Source organism: Cyanistes caeruleus, chromosome Z (assembly GCF_971803275.1).
Source record: "Cyanistes caeruleus chromosome Z, bCyaCae1.hap1.1, whole genome shotgun sequence".
Classification (NCBI taxonomy): Eukaryota; Metazoa; Chordata; class Aves; order Passeriformes; family Paridae; genus Cyanistes; species Cyanistes caeruleus.
This window is the reverse complement of record NC_141732.1, coordinates 72,493,891-72,519,103: the sequence shown is the minus strand read 5'-3', so window position 1 is coordinate 72,519,103 and position 25,213 is coordinate 72,493,891. Positions and strand designations below refer to the sequence as shown.

General features: G+C 52.4%; 2 protein-coding genes across 5 annotated transcripts; both read right to left on the bottom strand.

Moving 5' to 3' along the window:
- Positions 1–144: 144 nt before the first annotated feature.
- Positions 145–17,044, bottom strand: PIGO (phosphatidylinositol glycan anchor biosynthesis class O). 4 transcript variants are annotated; one of them, XR_015280591.1, is made up of 11 exons: positions 16,909–17,023; positions 15,992–16,485; positions 13,952–14,095; positions 12,717–12,840; positions 11,569–11,728; positions 10,311–10,484; positions 6,910–8,479; positions 6,217–6,420; positions 5,739–5,945; positions 4,889–4,959; positions 145–4,291 (listed from the first exon to the last, which is right to left on the bottom strand). XR_015280591.1 is itself a non-coding variant. In XM_086868176.1 (11 exons), the coding sequence occupies exons 2-11, from the start codon at positions 16,482–16,484 to the stop codon at positions 4,171–4,173; spliced, it is 3,192 nt and encodes a 1,063-aa protein (XP_086724302.1). In that variant the 5' UTR covers position 16,485; positions 16,909–17,044; the 3' UTR covers positions 145–4,170. The 4 variants fall into 4 exon arrangements, 2 of the variants coding, with proteins under 2 accessions (XP_086724302.1, XP_086724301.1); XR_015280592.1 differs by having other exon boundaries at positions 6,217–6,348; XM_086868176.1 differs by having other exon boundaries at positions 5,739–5,941; positions 6,217–6,348; positions 16,909–17,044.
- A 556-nt stretch (positions 17,045–17,600) lies between these two features.
- Positions 17,601–24,893, bottom strand: STOML2 (stomatin like 2). The gene is made up of 10 exons (XM_086868174.1): positions 24,765–24,893; positions 22,988–23,140; positions 22,612–22,711; positions 21,584–21,642; positions 21,226–21,327; positions 20,480–20,614; positions 19,314–19,458; positions 18,910–18,989; positions 18,568–18,696; positions 17,601–17,870 (listed from the first exon to the last, which is right to left on the bottom strand). The coding sequence occupies exons 1-10, from the start codon at positions 24,813–24,815 to the stop codon at positions 17,739–17,741; spliced, it is 1,086 nt and encodes a 361-aa protein (XP_086724300.1). The 5' UTR covers positions 24,816–24,893; the 3' UTR covers positions 17,601–17,738.
- Positions 24,894–25,213: the final 320 nt, after the last annotated feature.

Below are 25,213 nucleotides of genomic sequence, written 5' to 3'. Positions count from 1 at the left end.
TTGGGTCCTGTTGCTGGTTCCTGCAGAGAAGAGATCAGTGCCTAACCCTCTATTTCCCCTCAGGAGAAAATTGTAAAAGAGGATCCCCATGAAGGAGAACTCCAGACGGGATGGGGAGAGGGATAGAAGGAAACGACACAGCTCTCCTTGGCTCTCACCGTTTTATTTGCAGACATAATTTTCACAGCTGCCCAGAGCCCCGTGCCACCCTCGGACAGCAAATCACGCCCCCCCACCCGCCCCCCCATCCCGATTAATTAATTAATTTAACAAAGGAACGACCCCTCCCTGGCTGCCTCATGGGGTCGGTCATTCCATACCCAGGGTGCCAGGTGAATGAGCACAGCCAGCTTGCCTGTTTTGGAGGGGTTTTTGAAAAGAAAAAAAGCTCTACTTCCCAGCAGAGACTTGAGCATCGCTTCCACCTTCCAGGTATAGCTGCTGGATGTGAATGAAAGCATTGGCAGCCACATATGTAGATACCCAGGAAAGTGTAGCACCACACTGCATGCAGAGCTCCCAGGTTGCTTTCCACAACTGGGTCCATCCCCGGTTTTGTTTTTTTCCCCAAATGAGGGACTGAGGTACCAAGAAGTTAATAAAAAATAAAACTATCATCTTGCTCCAAGCCACGTGGTGCACTGAGTCAGGGCTCAGAGGAGAGAGCAGGGCTCCCCAGCCTGCTCCCCACACACTGGATTTGCTGCATCCTGAGGGGAAGGGAGGACATGCACACTGAGACTGGGACTGTGCCTTGGCATAAAAAAGCAGCCTGAAGAGTTGAGGGAAAGCCAGAGAGAGATGAGACAGAGGAATGCCTGTGGGAACAGAGCCTGAGCAAGCCCTGGGCTCCCCAAAAGTGCCATCCCTTGGGATCTGTGTTAGCCCCATGGCCCAGAGCTGCAGGTGCTCCCAACACTCGCAATTTTTCACAGTGGCTGCAGCTTTTGGTCACTATTTTCTAGGCAAAAAAGAGACACAATTGAATTTTTGTTCTGTGCCAGGACCATGGGACAGACCATGGGCCTGAGCCAGGGGAGTTTCCCAATGACTCTCCCCTGCCAAGAAACACATGCACAACACTTGCAAAGCCCAAAGTGCAGAAAGATTGTGGTGTGCAGGATGAAAATTTTTCAGGTGAGCACTCTGTGCCCTGTCACACTCAGCCCAGGGACACAGGGACCAGAAATAAACCACCTAGAATAACTCACCTAAGAGAGCCTAGCAGGGCCCTACGACAACCTCTTTGGAGGGATGTGGGGCACAAACCTATGCCCCAGCACACCAGATTTCCCAAAGAGCCTTGGTTTGGACTAGGAGGCAACCCCATCCTGGGGTTTAAATCAGCAAACACAGCCCCATCTGCTCTAGCATCAGCAGCATGACCTACTTCCAAGGTCGCCAGGCCTTAGACTGGCATTAACTTTGTAATCCCCAGCATGCTCAGAAGAATGGCAGCCGATCAGTCAGTGTGAGAGCAACTGAAGAAGGCTGACAAAAACTGACAGTCAATGAAAAGAAGCAAGAGTGTCTCCAGCCCTTAGAAAACTCATCTTCATGGATCTGAAATCTTTGGTGTAACAGCCAGTCTGCTGTGTCTGAGCAGCCAGCACTCCGTGGCATCTCTGCAATGACGAGGATGTATCTGCAGCTCTTCCACTGCAAATTTTGTTTAGTCTCTGGCGAGATAAGTGTGTCCTTTCATGATGCTACAGCTCTGCTGTTCCCTCTGCTCTCCCTGGTCTCCCGGGACCATGAGCCCACAGGGCAGAGGGGTGGCATGGAGGGGAGAGGAGAGGATGCCCAAGCCCTGTGTGAGTGTTCCAACCATGAACAGTGGGCATGGGAATGCTCAGCTGCACTGGAGTGAGCAGTGAAAAGAGGATCAAGTCCCAGAGATGGAAGCCAAGGTGCCTGGGTGGCAGCTGCAGGGATGTCAGGGGCCAGTCCTACAATATCAGTGGCCACAGGGACTTCTGCCAGCACAAATACAGGCAGGCAGAAAGCTCCTGACCAGGTTCTGAGGTTATAAAACCAATTTGAGCACCAGCCTTGGGGTTTAGCAACATGTGTTATCCAGATTAACCTCACATTAAATGAAAATTTACTGGGTAATGGCTACCTTTACCCCCTTCCTCCTCCCCATATCAACACATCCCTCATTCCTTCAGAAGCATATGGCCACCAGGAAGTCAGCTTTCAGCAAATAACCTATTTTTAAGGGTGTGGCTGCCTAAGTCCATTTTAATTGTGAGCTGATGCATTCCTGTAGCTTCCAGTTTCCCTCACTGTTTGCCACTACGCCTTCCTGGTCCTAGCACTGGTGTTGTGCATCCAGGCATCCAGGGTGTGATGCCAGCTACAAACCAGTCCCTGGTTGTGTCAGGTGAAACTGAGCAGGACCACAGAGCAGAGGACATGAGAGGCTGAGGTAGAAGAGCACAGCCAGCAGATCAGGAACAGGACAGGCAATGGAAACCCAATATTAGAACAGTTTAAGCCTCCCTGGAATTGCATCTGAACACCTGAGCAGGCATTTTTCAGGGGTAAAATACAAAATTCCACCTGGCCTCAAGAGCCACAGTAACTGGGCACTTGGGAAAAATGGCAAGAAATGAAATAATGAGAGACACCTTCCCTGGGACTCTGCAGGGCAGAGGAGAGGAAGAGCCTGGAGCTATGCTAACAGTCTGCAGCAAGGGACTCAAACAGGGTTAGTCATGGTGCATGAGTTAAAAATTAATGGGATCAGGCAAATATCATTGCAGAAATCCCAGGCAAGCACTAGTTGGTTCTTTCCAGACAGGAAAGAGACAAAAAGTTTCATAGCACCAAGTAATGCCACACAGTGGTTCAGGGCAGTAAGGAACCCCAGCTCAAATTGACACTGCAGGAGGAATTGAGCTAGGATGTGGCCAGGCACTATGGTAACCACACTCTACCTATGCCCATAAAGAAAGAAACACCTTGTCTCCTGACTGTGAGCAGTCAAGGGTATGTTTGGCATAGCTTACTTGTGGCATGAAGTCTTACAGAGAATGCCAAGGCCAAGAGGGAGACAAGCCCCAAACATAGGATCATGGATGTGACTGGCTGCACCTGGTCCATAGCACCCAGCACACACACAGACACCAGTAAGTTGAACCACTTCCCAGAACAGGTGCCTGCTCCAGGCTTTCAAGTAGCTACTCCCAAGCTCTGAAGCTCATACCAAGGCTACTCCTGCAGCTGGGACAGCTACTTCAGGTTCCCCTCTCCTGCTGTCCAGGCCAGTATGGGTGTGAGCCCATATTCTGTCACTACATCCTCCTCATCTTAACTGATCACAGCCAACAGCCAGCATCCAGCAGCACACACCCAGGAAGAGATCAAGAGTCTTGGTTGCTACCACCCAGTCCACAGGGACCCTGCCAGGCTGAGAACAGAAGTGGAGAATTTCTTGATCATGCACACAGCTGTCCCTGCTACCGCTGTCCCAAGCTAAGCCTGCTGTACAAGGCAGCCCAGAGTGCTCCCCACTGCAACTCAAAGGGGGTGATTTCCCCAGGAAACTGGGACTGAGTGTAGGGCAAGAGAGGCTTAACTACAGAGCTGACTGATTTTACAGAGGGGTAGCTGCCACCGAGGCTCCAGGAACCATCTGCATGGAACCATGTGCAGTGTGATGCCAGCGTGAAAACTGAGCATGTGAAAACAAGTGGCGGCTGTGGGACGTTCCTTCCCCTTCCTATCTCCTCTCCCCTCCTCAGCAGGCCCCATCCCGTGAGTCTTCGCACAATCAAGGTAACACCTTGCTGGCCACTGAAGCCTATCAGCTGTGACACATTGTGGCAGGTGTCAGGAAAGTAGCAGCAAGATCCCCACTGGTGTTTCTCCAGCACTTCAGAACTCTTGCTTCCTGGGCTCCTGCAGCAGAGTCCTCCTGCTGCCAGCAAAGGCCCAGTGAGAGCTCTGATCTCCCCTGCTGAGAAACACCATCCCCATGAGCCAGGAACAGTTGGCTCCAGTCCTTTTGTTCAGCACGGAGGCAGGGAGCTGGGGATAATCCCTGACTGCTGTCGGCAGGCACTCATTTGCGAGCGGCTTGTGTATCCCTCCCAGCCCGAGGGAGGCAAGGAGACAACCACAGCCTCGGCCGACGAGCAGGTCAGGTTCCTCACGTCCCCAAGGCTACCTCAGCCGAAGCTGGCTGAACCAGGTGCTGACGGCACAGTCCACACGCATCACCAGGGAGATCCCCAGCAAGAGGCAGATGCTGCTCACCACAAAGCCCAGCGACTCAAAGAGGAACCTACAGGCACAACAGATGCAGTTAAGGATGCAACAGTCAGCATGACTACAAAAACAGGCTGCTACCCTCCAGCTGACTGATTTTCCTGACAATGAGAGCCTGGTAGCATCCCACATCCTAAAACCTGAATTACATTCATTCCCCAGCAGTTGATGCTAGAAACCTATAAGCCAAGCCCTCGTCTGGTTTAGAGGCCACTCAGGACCTGTTGACTTAGGTGGGATTGTGAATCCCTCAGAGGCTGAGGTCACCCTTCACACCAACTAGTTCAAAGGTTTGCTGGTTCAGCATTTCTGATTTTATCACTTCTGGTCTGGTATCCTTACTTTTGGCTCTCTGACTACAACATTCTCAGCTTCCAGGTGGGCTCTCTGTGTCTTTGGAAGTTAAGATGAAGAGAAACTTCAAGGCTCTAGTTCAAGTCTAGCTTCTGAATTTCAAGCAGGAATTAGCTAGGGACATTCCTACAACCACTACTAGGTAATGAGTCAGAAGATCAATCACAGGGTCTCTTCCAACATTACTGTCTGTGAACTCTAGTCAAGGTGTCAGGGATGTGAGTCTTAAGCCAGCATCAGAGCAACTCCTGGGACTTACTTTGGGGCAAAGACCTTCCAAACCATGAGGTGTCTCCTGAGGATCATAGCTGCACAAACACAGGCCAGAAGCTGTGGGGAAGATCAGGAAAAACAAGTTACAGGTGACTCTGGAGAGACCTCCTGGGCACTAGGTTCAAATCTGAAGGTGGTACTAAACTGCATGTGCCTGAGAGGCTGGCATAGCACATGTCAGGAACGAGCATCCTAAAGAGGACTCCCTTCCTTGATGTCCTCAAGTCAGGGAACAAGGAGCTTGGGGTACATGCAGTCCCTTGTGGGGCCAGGCTGGGGCAGCACAGGAGAGGGTTCACACCATAAGCTAACTGACCCACTATTTCACTGAGAGGGATGCTGCTGCTCTCCTGCTCCAGGGCTTGTCCTTTGCACTGTCTCTGGTCTGACAACACAGGAGAATGATTTGAAGAGATAAATCCCAGAAAACTATTCACTTCTTTCACAGGATTAAAGTTTCCGGTGTTTAGTTCCCTATATCATCACAGCACACATGAAAACCAGAGCTGGTGTGAGGCAGGAATGCTAAGGAAGACAGGGAGTAGGATTACAACCCTGCAGGTCCCGAGCAGACATTCCCACTCTGGGCATATGGGTATAAAAAGCATCCTAATCTGTATGGCATTTCCACGCTGGAGCCTGTCCTGAAGCACAGAGCAAATGGCACGGCTTAGAAGGGACTTGCTCTTCCACCTGCACCCAGACACTCCAGCCCTGGGCCTGTCTGTCTTGGCTAACCTCTTTCTTTCATCAGAGAGCCCCACAGTTACCACAGCACACCAATGTCCTCCTAGAAATTCCTATTTTTCCCACAGCCACCCTGCCTCTGCCCGTACCTGTGCCCCAAGGACAAAGAGGTACTTCAATCCCAGCCGCAACAGAGCAGTGGAGAACTCCTTTGGAGACTCCCGCAGCCTCATTTCCATCATGTGCTCCTCCACCTCCTGCAGCTCCTCCCGGGACTCCTTCTTGGGCTTCTTCCTCTGTGAGTTGGACATCTCACACACAAAGGGCCACAGCAGGAGCAGCGGGCAACCAACTACCTCAAGGACAAAGGCACAAAAAGTTACTGGAGCCCAGGAGGTGAGGAACAGTCTAGGCTCTGCCACCCTGCCCTGGACGTGCAGGAAGCATAAAACCCAGCTCCAGGCCAGGCTGCTGTGGCCCCACAGTGGGAACAGCAAGGATGTTGTTGCTCAGCTGGTGCTGGAGCCTTTTTTATTGCCTCATGCTCAACCTGTAGAGCCCTCAGGCAAGGCATTGCAGTGAGCTGTGTCTGCTTGGGCTCCACAGCCCAGGAAGAAATTGATTTACCTGCAAAGAGGATATGGGAGGCAAAGGTGTTGGCGCCCACCAGGACAGCAGGCAGGAGGTTTGTGCTGTGGTCAAGGTGGAAGCCAACAAAGGCTGCATTCCAGTGGATGGCTGGGAAGATAGGCTGGTGGCCTGTGGAATAGAAGAACTGTGAAGCAGCAAGGAGCCAGGAGATGACTGCATACCACGGCACTGAAAACAGCTCTGAGAGAATAAAAGACAAAAACAGAGGCAGGGGGTGGGGATGTCAGCATCAAGGAACAAGACAGTTCCATAGTCAAAAAAAGCCTAGTGACCTTTTTTCCAGGTTCCCTTTCCATGTTGGCTCTTTTAAGAGACAGGAAACAACCCAGCTCTCCCCACAGATACAGCAAGGGGCCAGCATTCCCTCTGCTGGTAGTAGCCTTGCTACTGCACTGTGTCAGCACCAGTGGGGTTTGGTGACTGTTCACACCCTGGGAAGAAGAGAGCTCTTTTCCCTGATCCAAGACACTCCTCCTCCTCCCACATTCACATGCATGCTGCATGCATCTTTCTTCTACCAGAGGATTTAAGTACCCTGAGGATCAGTGCACCATCATTTCCCAAGACTAGAAACTAGATCCTGCTTCTCCCACTGGAATTAAGGCAAAGTCACTGCAGGTGCGGCCCAGGTCACACATCCAGTGGTTGCTCTGCTGAGCCCAGACTCACCAGCATCTCCAGCAAGGTCTCTGGCACATGTGTGGATATGCAGCAGCACAAAGGCCTCCACGAAGAGGAGCAGGAAGGCAAAGCTCAGCCGCTCGCTGTGCAGAAGCATCAAGAGGAAGCCCAGGAGAGTGAGAGCTATGACCAGGGCTGCTGAGTACACACTGCCCAGCCCATACGCTGCAATGGTGGCCCTGCAGCTGCCCCGCTCCAGCCGGCTCTTCTGAGACTCCTGCATCCTCTTGTAGATCTGAGGGATGACGTGGAGGAAGTCGACTTCGGAGCCAGGGACCCCCAGGTAGGGAGTGACGATGGATCCTGCTGACTCCCGCGTGTCCTTTGCAAATACCGTCATGGGATTGCACAGCAGGAGCAGCAGTCCCATGGATGCTAGGCCATAGACAGCTCTGGGAAAGACCACAATTGCAACCTGCACCAGCTCCTGCAGTTTGCCAAGAGAGTCATCAGCACTGGAGGCAACGGCCCAGTAGCAGGCAATGCAGAGGACTACCAGTGGGAAACCCCAGCGCACGAAGAGCACGAGGGGGTCCGAGCTGTTCAGGTTGCCGTAGTGCCTTAGCCAGCTCTGCACTGCATACACCAGCCCAGCCAGCAAGGCCACGCACAGGAGGTAGAAGAGGTTCTTGGCCCGTGTGTTTCTCAGGCTGGCAAGCGGGGAGAGGAAAACAGAGGGCCGGCACTGAGGGATTTCTTCGCGGCACTGGTGGAAGAAACTGGAGAGGCGCACGCAGACCAGGAGCACGCCCACGAGGCACAGCAGGTACCAGATCTCTTTCCGGTAAGAAGAAAAGCCAAGGAGCTGCTGCTTGGGACCTTCTGGCACAGTCAGGCGACCATCCCAGTGGAGCTTCCCTACTAGCAACATCACCAGCGAGGCCAGCAGGAATGGGGCCACCCGTGCCTCAGCCACAACAAAGCTGTCAGAGAACATAGCTCCACAGCGGAAGAAAAGAATGCCCATGGGGAAGGCCAGCCCCAGCCATGCTCGCAGCCTCTGCCTCAAGCCACTACTGGCCAAGGGTGGCTGACTGCCTGTCAAATGGGCTCTCTTGAGATGCTGGCCCCACCAGTGCCAGAAAAAACCCAGCTGAGAAGCAGCAGCTGCCCATGATGACACCAGGAGCAGATCCAGCCCCTCCTGGGTGAAAACACAGACCAGCCACAGGAGAGCAGCCCCCACAGGGCCCCAGAAGAGTGGGAACAGGAGGCAGCTGCGACAGAAGGATTGTGAGGACACGGCCAGCTCTGAGGCCATGTAGCAAAGCAAGCAGGAGGAAGCAATAAGGATGCAGCCCCCCACCATACGCAGGGGGTGGAAGCGGGCCCAGGACTGGGTGCACACGGCCCTTGCCTCCCGCAAGTAGCGCTGGAAGCGACTGATGAGGCTTCCCAGCCTCGGCTCGAGCTCTGGAGGCACCGTCGTCCCCTGCACCTGGGTCAGGAGCTGCGTGTGCTCCTCGACAGCACTGGAGAAGAGCTCCTGCAGGTGCTGGAGCTGCTCTGCTGGCAGGTCCTGAGCCACCAGCGAGTATGACTGCAGGAAGCGATCCACCTACAGGAGAGAATACACATGATCAGACAGCAGCACTGGGAAAATGGAACAGGATTCACTGCTTCACACTGCCCCTTCATAATGGCAACAATCTCAATATACCAAATCCTGCCAGGGCATACCTGTCCCCAGCCACATCACCCAGGGCTGGTCACACAAATCCAGGATGTCCCCATCAGGAAACTCAATCTCTCTGGCAAACTGACATCCCTCTCAAGCAATGCATCCATAGCAACAGCCACAATGACTCCTGCAGCTACACCTCTGCTAATGCTGTGCATCACTAAGGGCTTTTATAGAGTCTTTGGCAGCAGTAAGGCAAATGCCCTCCAGAAGGTCAAGTCATTACTATTAATGACTTGTTAATCTGCATTCCATGTTAAGTTTTACAGTTTTGTCTGAGGAAAAACATCACTTTAAAATACTTATAGTGGATGAAATCAAACTGCTTCCTTTTCTTCAATATTAGCACATTAATGCACTGCACCATATCTTAAGGAAAGCTCATTCTTTTTGCTTCTACTTCAACAGGATATGAACAATCCCAAAGTCATAAAAGAATTCTTACAGGGGCATTAGCAGGACAGACCATCTACACACACATTCATCGGCTTAGCAGTGTAGATCTGCTCCAGTCCTGAAATGCACTGTAACTCCACACACCTTCCACTTGCCTCAGAGCATAGTCAGAATCAGTCTCCCTCTGCCCATGGACAGCAGATGTGTGCACTAGCTCTCTCACAGGCCTCCCTGGAATGCCACAGCTTCTTCAACACCATCATTATCGAGCCAGAAACCTCCTCAAACAATGAGTGCAAATATTTAAACAGGCACAACTTGATAATGCTAATTCCTAACCAGTGATGATTGATATCCTCAGTGATTAATGGACACCAATACACACCATGATCTTTAAATGTCAGAGCACTCTGCTGCTCTATAATTACAGAGGTCTGTAATTCCTGTCTTCCCATTAGCAATCATTCTCTCCAGCTCCTCACTGGCTTGCACCAGTGGTGTCCAACTGGCACTCCAAGGAGCTGGTTGGGCACTGGAGGAGTTATTCCTGTGCTCCGAGCAATCCAGAGTCCGTCAAAGGCAGACTGGCCCTTAGCTAAGATACATGTATTGCAATGCCTGTGGCAAATCTGGCTTTGTACCATGACCAGAGCCACAACAGATGGCCCTCAAATCATCCATAGAGGCTCTCACTTAGCCTGCTCCACTGCCTAGGCTTCTTTTATACATGATGTAGAGACTCTCATTCTAATTTTTTCAATCTGCTCCTAGGGTTCTGTATTTTGTTGCACTTCATGTAAATTGCTCCTTTAGTATCTTACTTTAGTATTACCTGTTACACGGTAATTTTTTTTATTTGATCTTTCATTACTGTTTTCCTTCTTTCACTAATGTAGAATAGTTTTTTTGTTAACACTGCATCTCCTTCAAAACTAAGGCAGCGTCAAAATCTCCACTTTTACTTTCAAATCTCCAATCGTGACACTTGCCTCTGTGTCATCTTCAGACTTGCGGAACCAGGGTCCCCTATTACCTAATCCACTTCTGACCATCTGGATCCAACCCCTCTCCACCTTCCCAGACAGTATTTTCCATACCACAGCACTGAACAGGTGGTTCTCATTTTTCTTTAGGGAAAATGGGGCTGTCTTTTACTGGAGTAAACATTGCAAGGATGTAATGCTTCAAACTAAGTCCCCAGTGAAGATAACAGCATGTCACCATCTCACCTCCACCTAACAGAAGAGGTTTGTGCTTAAAAACCCATTCCTTCTCCCCTCTAGTCAAAGAAGAGGCCTACCACAGGCCGTACCTGCTTGGCATTGATGTGATACACTGAGAGCTGCTGCAAGGCTGCAGACACAGCATCACCGTCCCCAGCGAACAGCTCAGCCATCACCTCCCCAATATTACTGTAGGGGATGGGCACCCCCAGCAGCAGGGCCACAGTGGGCACCAGGTTCACTTGGGGAATGGTCTCAGGCTCCTGGAGAGACATGGGAGGAATCAGAAATTCAGAGAGAACAGAGCAATGCAGCTTTTCACTCATGTGAGAGGACAGTGGGGAAGACATTCCTGTTCAAAGGTGAATCCAGGCAGAGGAACAGCTCTGCTCTCTCCCAGGCTCTTGTTGTAAGAAGCATGCCTGCGGGAAGCTGCAGGTTGATGGGGAAGGTACTGGCTGTCCAACAGCTCACCTGGCCCCACACAAGCACCTCTCACAGCTGTAGTGACCTGAACATGCATTCCAAACACTTCAGTCCTCTGCATCCTGTGTCAGCCCTTCCACTGCTCTCTCAAGACAAGGTGACAGAACTCCAGCTCCTCTCAATCAAGGTGAAAAGGCTGGAAAGCAGCACCATAGAAAGAGACCTGGAGGTCCTGGCTGCCCCCAGCATCGCCAGCTAGGCAAGGGAGGGGATTGTCCTGCTCTGCTCTACACTGGGGTGGCCTCAAATGCTGGGGGCAGTTTTAGGCATCAAAATGTAAGAAAGACTTTAAGCTTTTAGGAAGCATCCAAATGACAGCCAGGAGGTTGATGAAGTGTCTGGAGGGGAAGCCGTGTGAGAAGTGGCTGAGGTAATTTGCTCTGTTAAGCCAGGAGGAGACTGCGGGGAGACCTCCTGCTGGTCTTCAATATCCTGACGAGGGGAAGAAGAGGATCAGGCACTGATCTCTTCTCTCTGGTGACCAGTGACAGGACCTAAGGGAATGGACTGAAGTTGTGTCATGAGAGATTTAGGCTGGCTAGTAGGAAAAGGGGATGGTCAGGCACTGCAACAGGGAAGCAGTCACTGCATCAAGCCCGACAGAGTTCAAGATGTGTTTGGACAATGTTCTTAGGAGCACAGTGTGACCCTTGGGGTGTCCTGTGCAGGGCCAGGAGTCAGACTTGATGATCCTGATGCATCCCTTCCAACTCAGCTTATTCCATGATTCTATGACAGTGTGCTGTACTCCCCATACCTCTCAGTCTAAAAAATCCCAGTCAAACTGTTACTCTCTGTAATCCTAGGATACAGTTTTCAGGCACCAGCTTGGGCACAGATAGCTAAGAGTCAGCTTCTCACCTCTGGAGGGCCACTGCCAAACAGGGGTGTCCTGCTATATACAAACAGTGCTGCATTAACTTCCTTCTCGCTGTCGCCACCATGGTCTCCAGTTTCTGTCATGCCGTGATCCCCAGCCACCAGAAGAAGAGTATCATTTCCCAGGTGATCCACCAAGGACCTGTCAGCGAGATAAGGAAAGTCAATTCCTCCCTGGGTAAGGGCCCCACTAGCTTAGGTGGAAGAGGACATCTCCCCAGCAAGCCTGCACCACAGAGGTGAAGCCAACAAAAGGGTATGAGCAAAACTAAATGCTGATGCAGAACTACAACAAGCCAGGGACCAGGGTGTTTTAAATTGTTGCTTTAAAGCCAAACTGAAAATTCAGAGCTCTAAGACAGAGTGGACCAATCCTGCTTGGGTCTCCAGCAAAAATGCCTTCACAGATCTTGACAAAATGCAATTCAGAAGAAAGGTTCCTGACAAAAACAAATTTTAGGCTGCTTCTATTTGGGTCATGTGTCACGTTATGTGAGCCATCTCCCACTTCAAAGGAGAAAAGCAGGGATTAGTCCCTGAAGGATGCAGTAGGTAGGACACAGTATATCCTATGCTCTCAGATACAGCAGGGAAAATTACCAATTCCTTCTAGCAGCAAAACTTAAAGCAGTCCTAAGAATCAAAAGCTGCAGCATTTTAGGCTGAAACACAACTGAATGACTGAAATTTCTGGATCTCATCCTGCCCTCTGACTCAAAGGTGAGGCTCATGGGTCTGTGTGATAAATGCAGCAGCACTCATTCCCTAGCCAAGGTCCTCCATCTGCTTGTCAAACATTAGCCAGACCTCACTGGGACAATCTCCATATTAAAGATGGAAAGAGGAAGGCTCAGTTGCTCTCCAGCTGCACTATCATCTCACAGTTTGACAGAGAACCAAGACCTGAAGGCAGTCTTACTTATGAAACCAAACCTCTCAACAGTCATCTATGCAAGCAATGCTGCCCATAGCTGGGGAACCAGCTGCTCCTGGCAAAAGCTGTTTTCCATGTTAACATGCTGAGTAAGCATTCCCTGCTGCCCTCTACATCTGTCAATTCCCTGGGATGATCCTGCCAGTCTGGTTGAAGGAAGAGGCAGCTAGCAACCCCTCAGCACCACACTCATCACCTGAGCATCTCATTCATCTGGGTGAGCTTCTTTGCCATCTCGGGATGGTCGGGTCCGTGTTTATGCCCACAGTGGTCCACGCCGAGGAAATGAGCAATCAGCACATCCCATTCACCACTGTCCACTGCAGAACAAAAGCAAACTTAGCATGCACCACCCTGCAATTCTAAGCCTAGATCCTCCTGCCAAAATTTCCTGTGTCCTCTGCTGTTTCTTCACCTCCTGCCACTGTCACTGCCAGCTTTTAAGGAATTTGATGCAGGTTTTAAGTAAGGCATAGTCTTGGCCAGAGGTTCCTGGGTGCAATGGCACAAGGACCTCAAAGCCTGGCAAACATCCTAGGATCCCTGGTTTTTTTCCCCATCCCTCAGGAGAACAGTACAATGTCATCCAAGTCATCTTGAACTTACCTCAAAATGCCACAGACTGAGCTAAAAAAAATGCTCAGAAAAAGGAGAACCCAGAACTGGCATCCTGCCCTGGAGATATTTTAGGTTAGACCCATCAACATGCCCCTCTGCATCCCACCCAGGACATGGGAGTGACACACCAACACAATCCCTAGTTAGAAAGTTACCCTGACCTCTCCCCTCTGCTTCAGGGCCTTGACACATGAAAACCAAAATATTTGAAATTAAATTATGAACTGCAGCTCCCATGCAAGGCACACAGACTTGTCTGTGAGAGGCCATTGCACCCCTGATTTGCTTAGATTCATACACAGAAAAATGAAAGAGCATTTCAATTGGTCCCAGGACCTCAGGGAGGTGGAAATCACCTAAAAATCACAAACCAACTTCATGTTTCATCTTCTTCCCGTGACTAGGAATCACTAATGCCTTGTTGAGAGCAGCACTCTGTGTCTCAGCCTCCTAACTTGCATTTTCCCCAGAGCATTGTGTGCCTCCCTAGGCAGCCATGTGTCAAAGTTAAGCTGCTCCTCTGTCTCCATCCCACCAGTGTATTTTTGTAAGATAGATGTAGAAGTCTAACCTCATCCCAAAAAGCTGAATTCTGTCCCAGACAGAGGAAAGGTATCTACAGAAATGGTGTGTGGGCTCCAAGAACTGGCTTATCGGTGGAAATTCAGCTAGAGCACTGTAATCCTTGGGCAGCAGTGTGTAACTGCCCAGTGCTGCTTTGCAACAAAAGAAAATCCTTCAGCCCTACGTCGAATTTGCAGTAGGACTCCCACATTAGGCCAAGGTTATGCATGTTCTGGTGAAACTGCTTACCAGTTGGATAGAGATGCTGCAGGATCCCATCATCCACAGTGTGAAGATCCTTCACATTAAAAGAAGGGAAGAAATACGAACGGAAAAACTTCTTTGGGAAGAGTCCTTCCCATGTGTCATCACCCATGAAAACCACTCTCCTTCCTGAGCCAGAGAGAAAGGAATCAATGAGAGATGGAGCCCCCCGGAGCCATGATGTTACCACAACAATCCAAAGAGCCTGGGCAGACCCAGGTCAGAGTCTGGAGCAATGGCTCCTCTACAGCTCACACTCAAAACCAAAACTTTCACTAAAAAAAAGACCATATGTCTATAAATGAGTTTGAATACAAGAAGGACCAGTCCACGAGCATCTTAAGCCCATGAGTGCCCCCCCCACCAAACACACTGCATAACCTCAGGACTTATTGCTGACCTGTCACCCCTGCAGAAAAACTCTTGAGCCATCAACAGGTGGGTGCATGGGGGTGCAGCATGAAGCAGACAAAGCCCCACCTGAGGCCTGTGAGCCCACTGCAAAATGCAAGGCAGCAGGTGATGGAGTAGGAGATGGGAGTCCTGAGCTCTGGATTTTAAACACAATGGTGATGGTGTTCCAGACATGGAAAAGAGAAGGCAAAAGCACTGATTCTTCCCTCTGCCTTTCCTCTCCTTGCCCTGCCACCAGCCAGCTGTGTTTCCAGAGAGCTCTTCAGGCTGGGAGCAGGAACCCTTTTCTCTGAGACTGCTACTCTGGCACAGGATCAACTGGTGCATTTTGCCTCAGATGATTTACTGCATTTGCCTACCTTTGCTCACAAAGTCATGTTGCTTTAGCCCACTCTGAGCCTTGGGAGGAAGTCTCTCTGGCTAACAAACCACTGTGGCCTGTCCTCTTCCCTCTACTCCATTACCCCACTATAACAGCTACAGTAAGCACCCCTCAGCAGCACCAAACTACAATGAAAATGGGATGAGGTTGCTGCCTCATGGCTGCAGGCAGCTGCCCAGGCATGCTGGCTGCCTGAGGGACACCCTCACAGCACACCTGGCACCACCTGGCACACCTGGCTCCTCCCCTGTCACATGCCTCACACTGCAGGACAGACTGCCCTTGGCTTCCTACAGGCATTCCTGGGGGTGACCTTGGGACAAACACCATCGGTGTGGCCACTTATCACCTGCTTTCTCATCTTCAAAGATGATGAAGATGAAGCCATGGTCACAGCTACTTCTCACTCCCAACCCAAGCTGGAGACGCCCTGCCTGCATGGCAGCCCTGCCTTAGGTAACTGGCGTTAAGCAGGGCAAAAGAATCAGCTCACAGGGTGGAACTGCTGTACGTAGTGCCCTTCCCATCGTGAAAGTAATCAAGGTTTTTGAATACAGGTTAAACTGAGCAGAGGTTTGCACATGCCCTGTCCACACAGAGTCAAAAAATCATACAATGCTGAGAGATTGGAAGGGACCTTAAAACTCATCGAGTTCCAAGCCCCTTCCCATGGGCATGGACACTTCCTACTCAAGGGATTTATTTCTCAAGGCTTTATTTAACCTGGCCTTAAACAATGTCATGGATGGGGCATCTGCAACTTCCCCTGGAATCCTGTTCCAATGTCTCATTACCCTCATAGTAAAGAATTTCTTCTTAATATCTAACTTCTACTTCTCCTCTGTCAATTTGTACCCATTGCTCCTCATTCTATCACTACAGTTCCTGACAAAGAATTAATTTCCAGCTTCTCTGTAGGTCCCCTTCAAATACTGGAAGGCTGCTACTAGGTCTCTATACAACCTTCTCTTCTCCAGGCTAAACAGCCCCAGTCACAGAATCCTCAAGGTTGAAACAGACCTTCAAAACTATCCAATCCAATCATCCACCCACCACTATAAACCCTTAAACCACACTACCCAGCACGAGATCTGGAAGCCTCTTAAGCACCTTCAGGGATGGTGACTCCACCATCTCCCTGGGCAACCTGTTCCTATGCCCACGAAGAAAACGTTTTTTTTACATCTAGCCTGAAACTTCCCTGCCTGAGCTAAAGGCCAGGAACTCACCGTTCTGCACCAGCTGTGCCAGCAGGTTGTCCTCCTGGATGGCGTAGGAGGCAAAGTTGCTGCCCACGTCGATGAAGGTGGGCAGCGAGCCGGTGGTGAGCCCCTTGATGCGCTGCATGGTGGCCGTGGGGGGGTCAGCTCGGAAGCGGTACAGCCGGGCATGGCGGGGCTGGGAGGTGGCCAGCTGGTGCAGGACACCCAGCTTGTTCTCGTAGGGCAGAGGGCTGGCCTTGGCAGGATCAAAGCGGGCAAACTCAAAATGGAGGGCGTCGATGATGACGAGCACGGCCTTGGAAAAGCGTTGGGGAGCCCAGCAGGAGCCTGGCGGGAGGCTCTGCCTCTCCCAGGGTGGAGGCACGAGTGGGTCTGAGCAGGAACTGCTACTGGCAAGCTCGATCCGGGTGAGCAGGAAGCCGCTCATGAAGAGCCCGATACCAGCAAAAAAGAGAAAGCAAACCCAGGCCAGGAAAAGCACCACTGGCCACCGCTGCATCCTAGAGGAAAGGACAGGCAGGCTCAGCCCCCAGAGGCTCTACCCGGGCAGGCACCACTGCCTCCCAGCACCCATCCCTGGCCCAACACCTCTCACACCCACCCGTCCCGCCCGGCAGTAACCTCCATCAGCCTGACTTGACTTTACTTGGTCTCACTCCGTGTCCTGACAACTGCCCCACTCACCTCCTTGTATCCCCTCCTGAAGGGGAGCCGAGTCCTGCTCCCTCACGACTGCCAGCGCTGCCTAGTGCCTTCTCGGCACCCCCATCTCCCTTCACACACAGCCAGCCCCTCCCCTGCACCCCCGACTCCCGGTCCGCCACCTCACACCGGCACCACCCTTGTGTCCCCTCCCGCCCCCCTCCCCCAGCCCCTCACAGCCGCTTTTTCATCCCCCGGACCCCGCTCCCGTCCCGTCCCACCTGCGGCTCCCGGCGCCCGTCGCTCCCGGAAGCGCCGCGCGTGGCGCCGACCGCGCTAGAGCGGCGCCGCGGGAGCGGCGTGCGGCGACAGCGCCCCCTTGTGGACGGGAGGCCCCACCGCGCCTCCCGTCAGGCGAGGAACACTCATAACGGCGAAAGCGATGTTTTAATTAATCAGCTAATTAATTAATCGACAGAGGCGATCCCCGCCCTGTGGTGGGCGCTGAGAGGAGCGCGCTGTAGAGAACGCAGAGTCACACACAACAGTGGCAGCTTCTGAGAGTGATGACAGCAGAGGAGATGATGAGAGCAGCTCACATTCCCAGAGAGGCGATACACTGGGAGAGGCATCCTTCATAGGAGTGGGTTCCCCAAATTAACAGAATCGTAAGTTGGAAAGGCACCTTGAAGATCAACTAGTTCCAACCACTCTGCTGTGGGCACAGACACGTTCAACTCAACCAGGTTGCTCTCTGAACACTTCTAGGGATGGAGCATCCACAACTTCTCAGGACATCCTGTGCCAGCGCCTCACCACCCTCACAGGAAGAATGCTTTTGTTTTATCTGATTTTTCACTCTTGTATGTCACTGCATGTCCATGGGAGATCCCAGCAGGAGCCTATTGAGGAGGGACGGTCCCCCTTTGGCATCGAATGCTGGGGTCAGGCACCCAAGCAAAAGGGAACATGCTGCAGCAGCACTGTTACCATTTATTACATGATTTAAATCCAATACAAAATAGGGACTAAGGGAACAAAAGTGACTGCCTGCAGCAGAACAGGACTGCTGGCAGGCCTTGGGAGAGGGTATGGGATCCTTCCAGCCCTGTTAGCTGGAGCTGCCCTGTTCTGCCTTCAGCACCTCAGTGGCAGGGGAGTGGGAATCCTCGTGGGCTGGGGGCATCTCATCTTGGGTCTTCACAGCTTGTGGCTTGGTCAGTGTGGTGTAGATCCCCAGGGCCTGGAGGGAATGAGACAGTCATAGGAAGGGAAGGAGAGGGCCAGACCCCACCAGAGTGCCCACTTCACCTCTGCGAAGCAAGATTCACATGGGTGAGAGCAAGAATGGCTTGGGCTGGAAGGGACCTTAAAGATCCTCTTTTTCTAACCCCTTGCCACAGACAAGGACACCCCACATCAGACCAGGTTGTTGAGAGTTCCACTCAACCTGACCATGAACACTTCCCAGGATGGGGAATCCCACAGCTTCTCTGTGCAACTTGTTCCAGTACCTCACCACCCTCACAGGGAAGAATTTCTTTCTGAAATCTAATCTCAACCTACTCATTCAGGTTTAAAGCCATTATTCCTCATCCTATCATTATGTGCCCTTGTAAAGTATCCCTCCATCTTCCTTGTAAACCCCTTTTAGGTACTGGAAAATGCTACAATATCTCTCTGGAGTCTTCTCTTCACCAGGCTGAACAATCTAAATTCTCTCAGCCCTTCCTTATAGGGGAGGTGCTCCGTCCTCTGATCATCTTGGTGGCCTCCTCTGTGCTGGCTCCAGCAGGTCCCTGTCCCTCCTGTGCAGGGACCCCAGCTCTGGATGCTCCAGCTGGGTCTCAGGAGAGCAGAGCAGAGGGGCAGAATCCCCTCCCTCCCCTGCTGCCCACGGAGCTCTGGATGCAGCCCAAGACACACGGGGCTACACTGACCTGTGCGACCATGTTGGTGACATCGCCAGTGTTGGCAGGCAGCAGAACAGTGTTGGAGTCTTTGGCAATCTTGGAGAAAGCATTCACATACTGCTCTGCCACAGACAGGGAGGCAGCAGCATTGCCATGCTGGGGACAGAGAGACAAGTTACGTTCCACCAACAGCTCACTCCTCCCTATATCACCTGCTCACCCCAGTCCAGCAAAGATCCTTGCTCCCTCTCCTGCTGCCAAAAGTGCCAGGGAGAGTCCAGGAAAAAGTCAGGTGCCACCCTGCCCACAGTTTCACCTCCTCCAGTGCCAGCACCAATGCAGAGGCTGCTCCAGGCAGCCGTCACTCACCTGCTGTGCCAGAGCAGCTGCCAGGAGCTGAATTGCTTCTGCCTTGGCCCTGGCCTTGACCAGCATGGCATTGGCTTCTCCTGCAACAAACCACAGCAGGGTGCACATCAGAATCATGACAAAGCACTTGCAAAGACTGAATCCAGACCATTTCAGGGAGCAAATCAAGAAAACTTCATGCACACATGGTTGTCTCTTCCCCAACAGCGACACTATCATAGGCCTCCTGCTGGGAGGCTGGGGTGGGGCAGTAACATCAACTGGACCTCAGCCTGAGGCCCCAGCAGGGAAAAAGATCAGAGTGGCTGAGGAAGCCTGGCTCCCAGTGATGCAGTCTCTCCCCCATAACACCACCCTTCCATCCAGAGGCCTATGGAACCCCACATTTTAGATCCAGGCACTACCAGCAGCTTTGTTGATTTGTTCGGCCTTCTGAGCTTCTGATGCCAAGATCTGGGCCTGCTTCTGGCCTTCAGCCACGTTGATAGCTGACTCCCTCGTTCCCTCTGACTCCAGCACTGTTGCCCGTTTCCGTCGTTCTGCCTCCACCTGCAAACACAGGTCAGACACCAGCCTGCCATGGCTGTGCTGGGGAAATCCCATCTGTGGGACAAGCCCCATCCCCACCTAAGTAGACGCTTCCCCCTAAGTTGCTTCCCCCTCCTCCTCTTCCAGCCCAGATATGTGGTGTCCAGCTTTTCTCAAGGGGAGACCTTCAGCTCTGAGATTTGCTTCCTCACAGAGACCAGTAGGGATTTTAGAGGGAGCTGGCAGGACTTGTATGTTGTAGGCAGAGGCCATCACCACAAAAATTATGACAGGAGTTACTTATTCAGTAGCTGTATGTCTGCAGCCAAAGTGCCTTCCTGAGGCAAGGCAGGGGGTGCTGCCAGCTCTGGACAGGTAAAAATAATGAATCATAGCCCATACCAGCAATAGTGTGGCCAGCAGGACCAGGGAAGTGATTATCCCTTGTGCTCAACACTAGTGAGGCCATGCTTCGAGTCCTGCGTCGAGTTCTGGGCACCTCAGTTTAAGAGGGACATTGAGGTGCTGGAGTGTCGAGAGAAGAGCACTGGAGCTGGGGAAGATTTGGAGCATAAGTCTGATATGGAGCCCTTGAGAGAGCTGGGGTTGTTTAGCATGAACAAGAGAAGACAAGGTCTCAGGATGAAACCCTAACACTACAACTACCTGAAAGGAGGTTGTAGCCACACAGGGGTTGGCCTCTTCTCCCAGGTAGTCAGCAACAGGATGAGAGGACATAGTCTTAATCAACACCAGGGGAGGTTTAGGTTGGACATTAGGAAGAATTTCTTCACAGAAAGGGTGATAAGCCATTGTAATGGGCTACCAGAGAGGTGGTAGAGACACTGTTTGTGGAGTTCTTTAAGCAAAAACTGGACACGGCACTTAGTGCTACCGTCTGGTTGACAAGGTAGAGTTTGGTCATAGGTGGGACTTGATGATCTGAAGTCTTTTCCAACCTTATTGATTCTGTGATTCTGTAATGCTCTGTGGAAGAGGAGGCTTCCCTCTTGTTCCAGACCTCCCTCTCAGAGAGCCTCACCTGCATTTGCATGGATTCCTTCACACGAGGGGGCACATGGATGTCCTTGATCTCGTAGCGCAGACACCGGATGCCCCAGCAGTCTGAAGCCTGGTTGATGGCATCCACGATGCTGGCATTGAGCGACTCCCGCTCCTGGGAGGCACAAAATAAATAGCAGAGAGCAGGGAAGAGTGGCTTAGCATGAGAGATGTGTCAGGAGGGAAACAGACACCTCCCTCACAGGTCAAGATCTGCCAGAAAAAAACATCTCTATAGGTTTCAGGCAGTCAGGTGCTTCCTGCAGCTCTTGAAGGGGGTCACCATCTCCTAGGGCAGGCAGTGCCCCACACTGAAGCTGCTGGGATACAACATCTGGTGTATATCTGGATACAAGACAATGACAGCAACTCTGGTTTCTTCCCAGCAAATACAGTAAAAGGACCCCATGACCCAGGTCAGGGATATTCATCACCGGGGCTGAGCAAAGAGCCACTGACTTGAGAAAGGCAACTGGACAACCTGGGTCCGGGCACATGCCACCCATCACCCACTCCAAATAAACCAAGAGCAAAAATAGCTCCTGTTAAAAAAACAACTGAAACAAAACCCATCTCCATTGATTCACCAATAGGTCAACTGAAACAGAAGCTATAAACCCTCTAAGCAAAGGGCATTTTGCTGTTAAGCATATCAGCCTGGCCATGCAGGCTATCCTGGGATTTTGGGAGACACTGTCAGCTCCATGATCCACCTCCCCAGCTCACCCGAAATACTCTGTCGAGGGAAAGTTTGCCAAGTTCAGATCTCATGGTGGTCTGGGCCAGCTGGGTCACTGCATACTCAGGATCTTCCACCCCATAGCTGGCCTGAAGAGCAGAAGCACAAAAGAAAGTGGATAGAGATGTCAAGAGGGACCCTGAACAAGGCAGGAGAGATAAACAGAGCACTAAAGCAAGAAATCTGCCAGACACCCCTGCTGAAAATGTGGGGTCTGGAGTTTTGGGAGGAGTCAGAGTGCCCAGCCCACCTGCCAGGCAGGACACAGAGGCTGGAGCACACATTCTGGGGAGCAGGGGAGTGGGCAGAGCCAGGAGAAAGGTGCCCAAGGGGCAGGGATTGTACCTTGTAGGGGTCCATAACCCGCAAGTAGAGCACACCATCGATCTGCAGAGTGACATTATCTGTCAGAAGAGAACAACAGACCCTGTTTACTGAAGCAGCACAAAGAAAACATGGAAATCCCCTCTTCCAGAACTGAGCAGGCTCACTCTTTTTCACCCTGGCATATCACCATGGCACAGTAGAGGACTAGCTGAAATAGATCTTCTTATCTAAAAGATTTGCAAAAAGGACCTTACATTCCCTGTTGTGTTTTAATATATGACGGGTCTCGATTTTCCAGATAGAAGCATTTCACACTGTAGCTCTCATAAATAAAGATATAACGAGGAAAAAAACAAAACAAACCCCTTAAAACTAGAGATACAACAGTTGTCCATTAATATTACATCCATTAACCTGTTCTAAAATGTTTTTTTTACAGAAGCAGAAATTTCTTTTGTGGTTCAATAAAGGAAAGCACCTTAAAAATTTATTTCTTCAGGTGCATTCAACTCAGCAAGAAGGGGCAGCTGCAGCCTGAGAAAGCAGTTGGAATCTCCTGAGGTGCCCCCTCTCACAGCAACAGCCTTCCAGTACCTAAAGAGAGCTGGAGAGGGACTTTTCACATTGACATGGAAGGATGGGACAAGGGAGAATGGCATTAACCTGATGGAGGACAGGCTTAGATTAGATGTTAGGAAGAAGTTCTTTACTGTGAGGGTGGTGATGCACTGAAGTAAGCTGCCCAGAGAAGTTGTGGATTCCTCATCCTTGGAAGTGTTCAAGGCCAAGCTGAACAGGGCTTTGAGCAACCCAGCCAAGTGGAACATGTCCCGGGCCCATGGTAGGGGTGTTGGAGCAAGATGAACTCAAGGGTCATTTCTAACCCAAATCATTCAGGGATCTTCTGATTTTATGGCCAAGCCTGGGTACCAAGGGACAGGGCTGAGTGCAGGAGCTTGGGACAGTTCCACTCATGCTCACATCGTCCCTTGCTCACCCCAGTTGCTGCAGAAGGAAAGGGGCAGGACACGGAAGCTGTTCCTCACCCAGTGTGACAGCTGACTGCTCTGGGACATTAATGACGATTTCTTTGAGACTCTGGACATAACGAATCCGATCCAGGAGAGGGATGAGGAAGTTCAAACCCTGGGAAAAGGGTGGGATTAGATGGCTGATAGACTAGAGAGCATCATGCAAACAAAGCCCATGCCACACACTGCAAAAATGTTTTATGCACAGGGAATTTCAGTTACTCAGTGGTTTTAACACCCCACCAAGGAAAATTAGTCCACAGGCAGCCAAAAGGATCTCAGCCTGGGAAGCTAAACCCACCACCCTTCTCGGATCCTCGTGCAAAGGACGCGCCTCGCTACAGCTTTAGGAACCTGCTGAATCCAGAAGGGGAGAAAAGCTGCTCCTTACAGGCTCGAGGATTCGGTGGAACTTGCCCATCCTCTCCACCACCCAGGCCTCCTGCTGCGGCACAAAGAGCACCCCGATGTTCATGGGCAGCCCAGAGTTCCAGCGGCACGGAGCTGGGGCCAGCCGTGCCACATGCTTCAGCTGCTGGGAGTGCTGGGGGAAGGAGATGGAGCAGGGTTGAGACCGGCTGCTGGCACCTCAGAGCCCAGCTCCACACCTATTACTCCTTTTGGGCTCATGACCAGAACACCAGGGCAGGAAACAATGCCCCAAATAAGCCCATGCTGTAAGGGTGTTCCCACAGGGATGAGGCCTGGGCACCACGGACAGTCTTCTTCACAGTGCAGGGGGACTCACTCCCATGCCAGAGCTTTCTGCACGTCTCCAATCCTCTCACATCTACACTGGTGTGGGGAATAAAGCCTCCCTGCCACCTTAAGGGCAATGAAGGTGTGTGCATGTGGGTCTCTTGGGCCCCACTCAGCCTATAACCTGTTCAGGCACACTCCCCCCAGTTCTCTCCCTCACCTCAGTCCCAGGCCACCCCTTTCCAACAACCTGTGCCTCCCCATTTCTGGCTGCCTCCAGGACTACCCACAAAGAGCTGTTTTGTTTGGGCATTCCCTCATCCTTCTCACCACAGACCCTCTCACACAGCTTCCTTCAACCTCCTCACATCCCAACTCAACTCACACCACCACGGTCCCACACATCCATTTCTCCTACAACAACCCAGCCCCACCTCACCACTCCCCATACCCATTCATCCACAGCCTCCTTTGCAATGCCCCCTGTACCTCAAGCCCTGCCCAGCTCACCACCACCACCCCAGATCCCCAACACCCCCCCAAAGACCCCTCTCTCTCAGTCCTCCTCATACCCCACTTGTTCTCTGCACCCCTCCTCCCCATGCACAGTGTCCCCCAAACTCTCAACACCAGTTGAACCCCTACCTCCTCAGTTACCTCCTCACTCATTTGTACTCTGCACCACCCTCCTCTCCCTGCCTACTCTCTATCCCTGTCCATCCCCCTGCCCACTCCCCAGCTCTTCCCAGCCGCAAACACTCCCCCACTGACCACACTCTTCAGCCTCTATACCTGTCCGTTCTCTACACCACCGCCCCGTTCTTCACCTCTATCCCTGCCTGGCTCTCCCCAGACCCTCAGCAATACCCCCATGCCCGTCTGTCCACAGCACAAGCACCGCACCCCTTCCCCCGTCCCTGCCCAGCTCTTCCCACACCGCTAGCCCTTCACCGGACCCCAAACACCACCCCACCGATCCCCTCTCCATTTATCCCTGCACCCATTTATCCTTTCCACCCCGCCGAGCCTCACAGCCCTGTTCTGGCTCAGCTCCTCACCACCACCGCAGCCACTTTCCCGGAGCTCCAACAACACAGACCGCCCGTATCTCTTCAATTCCCCGATACCCATTTGTCCATAGCCACCTCTAACTCCCCGCCCCGTCCCCCCATCCTGCTCAACTCCTCCTCACCTCTTCCTCGGACCCGCGAAACCCCCACCCCACTAACCCCCACCTCCGACCCTCCACGCCCGTCCGTCCTCTGCGTCCCCCCAGCACCGCTTTACCCCATCCCTGTGAATCTCCCCCTCAGTATTTCCCAGACCTCCAACACCATCCCCCTCATCCCGGTGCTCCCAGTCCAGACCCCTTCTCCTGGCCCCTCCAGCACCCGCTACCCAGACCTTCCCCACGTGGGCAAACCCCGAGTTCCCCCCGTCCCCTCCCCACCCGCCCTCATTCCCCGCACCTGCAGCAGCCCGAGGCCGGGCCGGGCCCGGATCCCCGCCCGTGACAGCATCGCCCCCTCCGCCCGCCCCACTCGGCGCCGCCGCCGCCGCTCCCGCACTCCCGGAAGGCCCCTGCGCCGCGCGGCTTCCGGGTGCGCCGCCCGGAATGGCCCCTCCGGCTCCTCCGGCCGCAGCCTCCGGTTCCGCCCGCCCGCGATTCTGCACCGCCCCCCTCGGGGGCGCCAGCCCCGGTCTCATTCTGGAGCTCCAAACGGACGTTTATTAAATTAGAAACGAACACGAGAAGCACCGGCACGGCCTTCGCGAACCTGCAGGGCCACGGCGAGAGGGGCAGCCCCGGTGACCTGGGGGCGAGGGAGACTCCGATGTCGTGGCGTGCCCCGAGTCCCGCTGGCCAGGGCAGTGTGGGGAGCAGCCCCCGGTGTCGGGGGGTTCAGACCCCCGGCTG

Coding starts and splice junctions, on each gene's coding strand:
- PIGO (XM_086868175.1), bottom strand. CDS start 16,484: ATGCAGCGGTGGCCAGTGGTGCTTTTCCTGGCCTGGGTTTGCTTTCTC. Junction 14,096..15,991: donor GGCACAGCTGGTGCAGAACG/GTGAGTTCCTGG, acceptor TCTCTGGCTCAG/GAAGGAGAGTGGTTTTCATG. Junction 11,729..12,716: donor CAGATGAATGAGATGCTCAG/GTGATGAGTGTG, acceptor TCTCGCTGACAG/GTCCTTGGTGGATCACCTGG.
- STOML2 (XM_086868174.1), bottom strand. CDS start 24,815: ATGCTGTCACGGGCGGGGATCCGGGCCCGGCCCGGCCTCGGGCTGCTG. Junction 23,141..24,764: donor CCGGCCTCGGGCTGCTGCAG/GTGCGGGGAATG, acceptor TCCTTCCCCCAG/CACTCCCAGCAGCTGAAGCA. Junction 18,990..19,313: donor ACAAATCAACAAAGCTGCTG/GTAGTGCCTGGA, acceptor GGTTTGTTGCAG/GAGAAGCCAATGCCATGCTG.